The 10,765-nt window shown below is 38.5% G+C and overlaps 1 protein-coding gene across 5 annotated transcripts in view; it reads left to right on the top strand.

The window, feature by feature from the left end:
• The first annotated feature begins 599 nt into the window (after window positions 1-599).
• The window catches only part of cfap20dc (CFAP20 domain containing), a 28,248-nt gene continuing 18,082 nt past the window's right edge, over window positions 600-10,765 (top strand). For 2 of the 5 annotated variants that reach the window (XM_029431960.1, XM_029431958.1), the window contains exons 1-12: window positions 600-735; window positions 844-933; window positions 1,456-1,549; window positions 1,647-1,719; window positions 2,743-2,857; window positions 3,011-3,158; window positions 3,606-3,740; window positions 5,679-5,851; window positions 5,969-6,077; window positions 7,921-8,031; window positions 8,148-8,282; window positions 9,664-9,986. In XM_029431960.1, coding sequence (XP_029287820.1) covers window positions 631-735; window positions 844-933; window positions 1,456-1,549; window positions 1,647-1,719; window positions 2,743-2,857; window positions 3,011-3,158; window positions 3,606-3,740; window positions 5,679-5,851; window positions 5,969-6,077; window positions 7,921-8,031; window positions 8,148-8,282; window positions 9,664-9,986 — 1,611 coding nt within the window. In that variant the 5' untranslated portion in view covers window positions 600-630. Of the gene's footprint in view, window positions 736-843; window positions 934-1,455; window positions 1,550-1,646; window positions 1,720-2,742; window positions 2,858-3,010; window positions 3,159-3,605; window positions 3,741-5,678; window positions 5,852-5,968; window positions 6,078-7,908; window positions 8,032-8,147; window positions 8,283-9,663; window positions 9,987-10,765 lie in introns of all 5 variants that reach the window. The other 3 variants (XM_029431959.1, XM_029431963.1, XM_029431961.1) reach the window with 3 other exon arrangements.

Genomic DNA, 10,765 nt, shown 5'->3' with positions numbered 1-10,765 from the left:
GAAAATATATTAATTTTAATTCAGGGGGTTTAATCAATTATATGTCTGTAACATTCTAAGAACTTGTTTTTATTGTTTGTTTAGGAGAGTTAGGCATTGAATTTAATTGTGAGCCTAAAACCAATAAAGAATATTATCAATAAAGAATTGTCCTAATAAAAGTTAACAACAAAAATCAGTAAAGTGTTAGTCATATTGTTATTCTAACAAATTATATATTATATATATATATATAACAATGTGGTATTGAAGACATAATCATTTAAATCTGACCAAAATTTTCTTTTAAAGTAAAATAATAAAACAATAAATGTTTCATCCGCATGCAAATGCACAAAATGAATAAGCGTTTTCAACATTGCTAAATTATGCATCGATATAAGCTTGCCTCATGTTTTGTCATGGACACGCACAGTGAAGCACTTAAACTAAACAATACAAATCACGTGCACATTCTGTATCCATTAGTTCAGAACGTTACCGCAGCATTCTGCTTCAACCGTCATCGGTTGCCAGTGGCTACTGTAGCGCCAGGTAGCGTTGGTAACCATGGAGACATGTCTTCTGTGTTTAGCTGTCCTACAACTGCATCTTACACCTTTCATTTTACTCACGTTGCTTTTCAGTGAAATGTTAAAGATATGTAGTAAAACAACGACATCTTCTAATCTCGATAAACAAGCACTTTCAACCGTTGGCGTGACGTCACGTAAAATGTTCAGGAATAATTACCAGGTACGTTTCTTTTGACCCGACTAACTTTGGCCCTTGGGCTAATTAGCTTGACGTGTAGCATATAACTAGCTGCAGGCTAACAGTGAGAACCAATGCTGTTTCTCTCAGGGTGGAGCTGTGGTTGAGATCTTTAGTGGACAAGGAAAAGACCCTGTAGCAAAATGGAAACTTTGCGGAGGTCCGTCAGCCATACATAAGGTGAGTTATCTGCTAGTTTACCTGAGCCTTTACTGACAGGGATTTGACTAGCCTTCATGTCCTCTACGTCAAGCTAGCACACGTTGCCTGGATGGACGACAACACATACAATATAATGCAGTTCAATACACATCATACAGTTAACAAAGTCTGAAGGATTTCTGCAGACTTTGACTGAATTAAGCCATAAATTAGATGTATCCTACAGATTACTACTTGAACATGTGGGAAGCCAGCACATTATACACATATCATGAGACAGCTTTGTTGTTAACTAATGTGGGAACATGCAAACTCGTGTTATCAGTATTTAGCTTCTTTTTTCTGAGAATAATCTTGCTCACATTGGATTTTTATGTCATGGAAGAGTTGCTCTTGACACGTAGCCTTTCAAACATCATGCTCACATAAAAACATGTGCACTCTGCAGTCTTCTTTCAATCACGCACTATACTTAGTGTAGGCACACAATAATGGTCATTCCAGTGAGCAAGGTCTTTTCTGTATTATCCCCTCTCTTAGGAGTACAATAAAGAAGTCAAAGGGTTTGTTTACTGTCTCGATGGTAGCAGCCAGACCGTCAAGATGCAAATGCCAGAGAATGGGAAAATGTCACGTAAGTCACCACACATGCATCTATTGGTAAATGATATTTTGTAATGCTCACATAGTAATTCACTTATTTGCCTTTTTTTTTTTTTTTTTTTTCATAGTTGGACTTCTCCAAAGATTCTTGGTCCTTCAAGTGAATATTCCCCAGTGTAAAGATTTTTCCATTGAGCTTGTGTAAGTACAGCAAGCTCAATAGTTTGTTTTTCAGATATTCTTTTTTTATAGCCTGCACTTTTTTAGATCTCAATAAATCTTTAATTTTTTATTTTTTTATTACTGTTGCAGAGATGGAGTTAATTAACACTTACATAAGATACTATTTAATGTTATAATGTACAGTGAAATATAGCAAATAATAACTGAATCACAGTGAATTCCCCTCAGACCACTGGAGAAAATATTGAAAGACAGCTTGTTTACATCTAGCATGAAAATCCCTTGAGCCTCCTAAAAAGTTGATTATATTAGCAATACCTATTATGTACTGTAATTTGCTTAAATATTCATTTATACATGCTTAATATATTGTTAAACTGCTTTCTTCAAAGAAAGCTTTTATCTTACCAGCCACAGTCAATTATACAAGGTTTAATACAAAGGAATAAGCCACATTTATCAAACATATTATAATGTGTGTGGATGTTTATTGATAGAAAGAAGAAAGCCACTCTGTGAGCTACCAATGTTCTTATGATCAATGAAACACAGTGTGTGCAACCAAGACTCTTCAGACGTCTATATTTAATATTGGAGTCTTTTATTTAAACTCATCATGTATGAATTCAGTTCATGGTACAATTTTACACACAGGCTATATTTGATATATATATATATTTTACAGACTATATGTGTACAGTATAGATGCTGTTGTTTAGATTGTGTTATGTAATGGAAGCCATACAGAAAACAAAATTAGGAGGACATACTGTCAGAAGTTGAAATAATCTCTCACTATAAAGTGACTAATCTACTTTTGTAATCACACATTAAATCATTTTAAGAATCTGAAATATGGCAGGTGTTGCTGGTCTTTCATTAGAGTGTCATGACAGCTGATTTCACTGCACTACTTTAAAGTGAAAGCACCTTTAAGAGCTTATCTTACAGACCAATAAAGCTGTCTTTTTCTGCACAGGACTACTTTATGACACTATAGATGCTGCTGATAATTCATGTTATGTTGTCTGTTATGCACAGGTTAACTGATTCAGAGCACCTGAAAAGAAGACTTTACTTATCAACAGTACATAAAGAGTTGTCTGCCACACCTCTGCATGCAAAGATACCTTTTGTAGGATTGAAACGTAGTATTGTGAGTATCTCATCTGTGACATATTCTTTTTGTATTTTTGCGTTCAGCTATGTGCTTTTTATTATTGTTGTTGGATTACATTTCTTCTAGGTATTGAACTCCTCTCAGAGACTCTTTTAACTTCAAAATCCTATATTCTTTCTGTTGTCTCAGTGGTCTACTTTGTGCATCGACCTTGTATCGTTCACCGGTGCACTGTTCAAGGGGTTTTTGACACTAGATGGCATCACTTTGTTTGCGACCTGTAAAGTCCGCAGAATCTTCACCATGAAAACAGAGCCTACAGGGATGTCACATGATGGTAATGATTAACGCAAAAATAAGAGCTTTCTTTATCAGCCTACCTAAAAGTTCCCCCTCCATGTGTGGTTATTTAAGCGATACTATAGCTAAGCACTGAAGTTAGTCACTGGCCTTCACTCTGAGTAGATTGGTTCTGAGTTGATATAATAATGGTGTGTATGTGTGTTGAGAGAGAGAGACAAACAGTTGGCTGTTCTGTGGTAGTTGGCTGAGAGTGATGCTTTTTGTTCAACTCTGAAATGGCTCAGCAGAGCTAACAGCTGCACTCAGCGCTGGCTGCTTCGTGCACACGTACATTACTTGCCAGTAAAGACAGCTTGTCATTTGTATTTTTCTGTTGATCTAAGTGTTACTTTTGTTGCGTGATGTAATGTCATGATGATGCGTTTTGGCTTATTCTATTATATAGCTAAATCTGACATGGTTTTCTTTTTTTTTGATCAAGATATGTTTCTCAGTGGAGCTGGTCTTTTGGACTTGATCCCTCGCAGTTGCCAGTTCCCGCCTGATGTAAAGCACGTCACTCAAGTGTTGAACATGGAGAATTTGCCGAAGGCTGGACTGCTGAGCTCTGACTGTGGTAGGTAAGAGCAAATCTACATGATTGTGAAGTCTCTTAATTTACTTAAGAACTATACTTAAATACAATTTTGAGGTCATTTATATTCCACTACATTTTGGATGCAAATATTGTACTTCTTACTGCACTATGTTTATTTGACAGCTTTAGAGGTCCGGCTATTACTGCAGAATAAATAATAGACCAGTGAATACCCCAAGCCTGTCAAAAACTACGGTGGCCTTAAGGTGACATAGAAAAACGCAAAAGGCCCTCTGGTGGACCGCTCCCTGTGTAGATATGAAGTGCTCATCGTAAGCTAACGAAAAAACACAAAGATTCTTGGGTTCAGGCGATTATATACTAATAAAAACATGGTTATGAATATAATGCAGATCCCCCTTATTCCTACACACTGCTCCTTTAATGTATGTAGTCTCTAATGCATCACACAGGTTGTAACTCAGGTAAAGGGTTTATATATATATATATATATATATATATATATATATATCAGCCATAATTCAACAGTGAAACGGTTAATATATATATATATATATATATATATTATCATCATGGTACAGAAATGAAATTGTTTTCTACGAATTCAGACTGATGATAATCGATTTGTTTCCCTCGTATGATTGTAGTCCTCATTGTTGTGTTCATTTGAACCTCACCTGTACTGAGAGAGCTGCAATTATCTCCTCATATAAAAAGACATGCACCAGTAATCCAGTTCCGCCGCCTCTGTGGCCTTTTTATCGCCGTTTATTTATTTGTTCTGACAGCTGTCTAAGTCATGTTGATTCAACCGGCAATGCCCATAGAAGAGAGCAGTAACCACACGCAACAAATAGCTTTTCATAATAAGCATCTGCATTATTAGCATAACATTCTTAATCATAATTAAAACGATTGCTATTAAAGTAGGCATCCAATTTAACTGTGACAAAGTTGCTTGGTGAATAGCCTTGCTTCAGTACCCAATCTGTCAAAAACTGTTAAAAGTAATCCACAGCAGTTTTATTTTTTTATCACGTAGCAACAAACCAAACTGTGATTATCTTGTACCGGTACACTAAAGACATTCGGTTTCAAGGTCAATGAATTTTTCACAGATCACAATCACAGCTCAAAAATGTTTTTTAATCTCAACCATCACATAGATTATTTTTATTCCTTTTTGTTACCACATTCTATTACGGGCTCTGCGGATTAAAAGTGCACTGAAATGTACTCACTCCTAAACCTAGGTCATTTTCTGAGTGTCGAATCTTCTGCATCAAAGGAGTGTGACTTCTTTTGCTTCACTCTCGGCACATCCAGCTCGGCTCTTTCTGTAGCATCTTTGTGATCCTGCGTGTTTCCTGGAATCTGCTCTTTGCTCTGACGAGGATCACACAGAAAGTGTGTTTTTCTGTTCGCATCAGCGGAGGTGGTCCTAATGAGCACAGATACAGCAGGGTCAGGTCCGGGCACTTTCACAACTCCCTCCACAGCCCATTATTTTGACACGATGATATGGAGCAGATTGATAGATTAAAGATTTAAAACAACAACTCAATCAGTTCAGCGATGGAATCTGGATATACAACCATTACACCTAAACTGCAAACTGCATGCTGCAACCAGTAGGCTCTAATTCAAAGCGTATGCAAAAGACATGTACACGGTACACACTGGACCGGCTTCAACACAGCATTTTTCATCTGTATAAAGTATGAGATATTTGTAAATCTGAGACACAACCATGGGAAGTTGCTCTGGCTACTTGATCGTTAACTTGACTGACAACAGATTAAGGTAATTGCTTGAAAATGTTGCCAGGTAGTTGAGATCTAAGGAATGACTTTTGACTTTGTTTTTAGAATATGTATGAGCATACGATGTAAGAAGATTCTTAAAAGAAAATCTTATCCAAACAACAAAGGTCAATAATGGTGAATGTCTTCGCAGTTCCTGATCAGTCTACCAGCGCCAGGCCAACTGGTTATCGGCGATCCAGGCCTCAGGGTGTTTTATACACAGCCTCAGGCTCCAGGGTTTCAGGACCGCCCCCTCCAACTGGAAGAAAGAGTAGTGCAGCCTCAGACCAAATGAATAGAAGTGTACTCTTTATCTCAAATGCGGTAATCTCATGAATGTCATAACAACATACATCACTATTATGTCACACATTTCCATAAATACAAAATGTATCATGTTGTGTATGAAATCGTTTTTCTTCTTTTGCTGTTCCACCGCAGGGATCCCCATCCAGTAAAATGACCCAAAAAGTTGCTGCAGAAAGTGAGAGCATCGCCAAGCTGAGTGAGAATTTATCACACGGAAAACCTTCCCACATTCTTGTTGACGGTACATGTGAATCAGAGTTCATAGTGTTGCTTTATCTCACTTGGATGCTTCCTACACGACACCTTTACGTGCCCTGGTCAGCTGTAATATCACCATATCACTTGGTATCACTCTTTTGATTCTTTGGGGCTTTGAATACTGACTTACTTACATGACAATGACTTTAAATTCAACGATTGACCTTTTTGCTGTAGATAAAACACACAACTTTATTATTCATGAGTCCGCTCGTCTTGTAGTCTATTGTATTCCTACGCTTCAGATCAGCCTCTGTCACCGGAGATCGTTGACTTCGGCTCTTGTTTTCCAAATGTGTGTTTTTATGGCAAACATCACCAACCAGAACGGTGTTATTTTTGATTCTAAACATTTCTTTAAAAAAAGAAAAGCCGATACATGACATGATTTTATATCCGATGTGGATGTTAAAACCCACATTGGCCATTTTCATTTCAGTTGCTACTCTCCCTGGACCCAAATAAGGAGCAGCTAACAGGCGGGCAGATAATGGGACAAATAAATATTGAAAACAATTGTTATATTATAAGGTATAATGTGGACCCATGAGCAGGATGCAGAGGTAGAGCAGTTATCGTTAAAGGCAGATAACGTGGTCTTTGTTCAAAAGCAAGTCATTAATAGGTAGGCAATCAGCTGCTCGACAAACAGAGTCAGAAAGGGAGCTGGCAGGGAGGCGTATATCAGGCACATCAGACAATTTGGCAAAGAGAGTGAGTATGTGGACCTATATTAAGTGACTGATAGGTGGGAATTAGGAGCAGAAAATGGGAAAATGAACTGAAAAGATGCTGAACCCGTGACAGAAATATAGCTGACAAGCTTTTGGAACATTTCCAGAGAAGTACAGTTGAAGTCCTGCAGCCAAAGAAAGTTATTTGGAAGGAGAAATGTCGACTTTTTATGCTCACATTTTGGCACAGCTGCTCAGCAATCTTAATGTTTTATTAAGGAGATACTAATATCACTACTGCCCAAACCCTCATTGGTTCATAATGCTCCCAAACATTATTTGTTTAGAGTGCAGAGCTTGAATATCACTTTTCCTCATTTGCCACAAAGCAAATCAAGAGTACGTCGGCGTTTGTGAAGTTTCACTTTGCTCTTGTTGGTATGCAGTGAAAAAGTCATTAACTGGTCAAATGACTTACTAAACTTAAATGATATGTAAATAGTAAATAAAATGTAATGACATTGACTTTTCCACTTCATTTAGAGAACCAGGACTCGCTAGTGAGTCTAGTTTGACTAAGTACCTCTGAATATCTTGTGCCCTCGGGGACTGAGACTCTTCATAGATGAAAATCACTCAGTTTCTCTTCACTTCTGGCATGTGACTATAATGTGCTCCAATGAAGAGCAGGCTTATAGCTGCGTGCCTTAAAGTGCACTGCCTGCTGTAAAAGCATGCGCTGTATTCCTATCATTACAGCTCTTCCTCGCCTTAAGAATGCAACCGCTTGTTCTTGCACATCGGTAAAAGCATCACATATGAATCACCAAAACAAGAGCCCAGCTCTGGCGGAGTATGTTCTCCCAAGCACCTAATAACAGCTTTTACAGTTGGTAATGCACCATCCTTTGAGGATGACTGAATGCAGAAACCGATGATTAAAATTCCTTAATCAGCTGAACATAATGAAGCTGGATGTATTCTTCCTGCACTGAATGAATGTAAGAAGCTCAGTTGCTGATATGCCTTCATTAATAAGGATTTTCACAGTGCATAATCATTTCACAGATATGATTTTGGCAGGCTATAATAACATTGTTTGACTGTTTTGTGTTAAAAAAGCTTTTCTAATGTTGAAAGTGCTGTATGTAGCAACGCTTGGCAGTTTACAGCCCCATCCCCCAGAAGACAGAGTGTTTGACAAGCAGGGATCTAAGAAGCTTCAAGTTTACAGCGCTGGAAGAGAGAGGCGAGCATCGTCAGGTAAGCTGTGCACACTGCATCTTGTGTGCTCTGCGTGTCTTTGGAATACACAGCATGGTTTTGGTGAATGTACCACGGTTTATTATGGTACGGCGTTAAATTCTGGTGTTAAACAGCCTCTCTAGGTGCTGTTCCTGGTGGCCACCGAAAGAGAGGTAAACCCAGGGAGAAGTGCACTTCTCCACCCAGTAGGCAAGAGAGCGAGCAACAACCTCTAACCCTAACAGAAACTACAAAGCACCTAACAGCAGGTGAGGCTCACATCTGCTGTGAATAGACAGAGAGCATGGCAGCAGATGCAGCAGCAGGAAGACGTGTTCACTTTCAGACTGAGTGATGGTTAGAAGAATCTAAAAAGACAGCAAGGGAGGGGACAAAGGAGAGTAATATGCATATCGAGGGATATTGGTATCTACTTTGCATGTTCGGATTTTTACTAAGGAGCTCTTTTATACTTGAGGAAATTACCTATTTCTACTCTTAAATTAAATCACTTCAAAATATTGCATGAATTTTAATGATCCTCAGTCTATGCTGCATACACCGTCGCTTTTGTTCCCCCCTTTTTAATTTTCCATAGCCCACGTCAAGGCCATTTGCAGGATTTTTGTAGGAGTACCTACTCCTACTCCAGTCCAAGAAACCCCTCCCCCCCACCACTACCACACACACACACACGCCACACACCCACCTACACCATCATTGTCCTTACAAAATGAGTGCACGTGCTCTGAAAGCTCATTTATGGACGTTTCTTCACAGCTATAAGCTCCTTTGCCGCAGCCCGGCCCACAGACAGAAAGTAGTTAGTTCATTAATGGTAATGTGGCACATTAAATAAAAGTCAGAGAGGCATCTCCTGAGCCCAGGGTTTGCCACACAGTGGGCAATAAGAGAAAGTGATTATACTGTCGTGAGGTTCAGTGTGCTCACTCAGATAGAGGTGCCTGTTCCTTTGATCTCAGGGCTATCGTGGAGTTTAAGGATTCAGTGCGTCTTGCATCTTTCATTAAAGAAGAAGAAGAAGCCTGAACCCAGATATTCAGGAGCATATTGTGAAATGTTCTCTTTCTACTTTAATAAAATGGAAAAGCAAATGATTAAAGCAGAACATAAGCAATAGTTGCTTGGAAAATATGTCCGTTAGATTTTTAAGGATGTTTGGACAAAGCTGTCATTTGTGGCAGAGGGATAACTTTGCAGTAAACTTCTGTTCTCACCACTGATTGTGTTGTTTACAGTGTCATTAAGGTATAAGCATCGCTGGGCTATTAACAAAACCTCCAAAAATATCAGTGCCGAAGAAATTAATGTTGTCCTTTGGCAAGCAATGGAATTCATTACAATTTTGCATATTGATATTATGATTTTTTTTTTATGTGAATATAATCAAATGAAATTAGAATGAAATTAGTCACTTGATGAAAAAATAGAAAGGATTTATTGCTCCGTGTAATTACATTCCTATCATTATTTCTTACTCAGTCTTTGTGCTTCAGACCTTCATGTGTATTCTCAAAGATGTGTTCATGTATTATACAACTGTATACAGTCAAGGCCTCTTTATTTTATAACATTCACGCTCAACAATGTATGTTTCAAATAGTATTTACTCCTGTTCTTTTATTTTAGATGAGTGTAGCTGCAGTCCCGCCAAGGAAGGTTCAGGAGCTGCTCCGACACCAGCAGAGTGTCTCTCCTGCTCGGTCTGTCCAGGTTTGTCTGGCGACATGCAGGTCTTCAGCAGCTGGGAGAGTAATGAGGGGTCCGAGCCCCAGCTCACTCTGCAAGAGGAGGTGTTCACTTTCTCGTCCCAGCCACACTCACCCAAACGAGGGCAAGGCCATGGTGACCAGGAGAAGGTGGAGATGGAAGATGATCCGGTTGAGAACAGAAGTGGGAGGCGGTGCGAGGCCCAGCCTGAGGATGACTTTATCGGCAGTGAAAGTGATGAGGTATGTCTGTTCTCGCACGCTGACGGTACTTTAAATGCGCACACATTTGAAATGGCATCTTACGGTGTGTTGCTCTGACACAAGATTTATTTCTCTGACAGTAATGACCATAAACAAGCAAACGTGTGTGTCACACTGCAAACACTAACAGTATGGACAAACACCAGATTTCCAAAATAGGATCGGTCCATGTATTCTGATCTGATTTAACCTCAATTCATCAGCAAAGATTCAGTGTTTTAGAATATCTCGCCTTATTTCCACATTTTGATTTGATTCAGTTTAATTTGATTAGTTGCAGAATACTTTAGCTTCAAAGGTCAGTTGGGTTATTTATCATCAGATCATTTATTAATGGTTCTGAGACTTAATAGTAGTTTTCTTTATGCTGAGCAGGGAAATTAAAGTGTTGAACTGAGTATAAAGAACTTCAAAGAAATGCTAATTGCTTTTACTTATTTAAAACTTTATAATAAGTCTGATAATTCAGACTTCAGAACCTAATTTTGTCACGCAGCTGATTAGTTTAGTTTTATAAAAGTGTTTGGGCATTAAAGTAATAATACCACGTTAAAGACACAATCCACCCTAAAACTGGAAACGTGTGTTTCATGCATGTGTCAAGTCTGATGTCTGATGCATCTTCTACCTTCTTGATCATCCAGAGGCTACATTCCTGTATGATGATATGGATATGGTACCAAAATAGACAATGCGTCATTATATTTCCAGGTCCTTTGTAATGGAGTCAACAGGAGAAGATATTCTGTCAGGTTTTG

This window comes from Cottoperca gobio, chromosome 5 (assembly GCF_900634415.1).
Source record: "Cottoperca gobio chromosome 5, fCotGob3.1, whole genome shotgun sequence".
In the NCBI taxonomy this organism is placed as follows: domain Eukaryota; kingdom Metazoa; phylum Chordata; class Actinopteri; order Perciformes; family Bovichtidae; genus Cottoperca; species Cottoperca gobio.
This window is presented reverse-complemented; position numbering and strand designations above follow the sequence as displayed.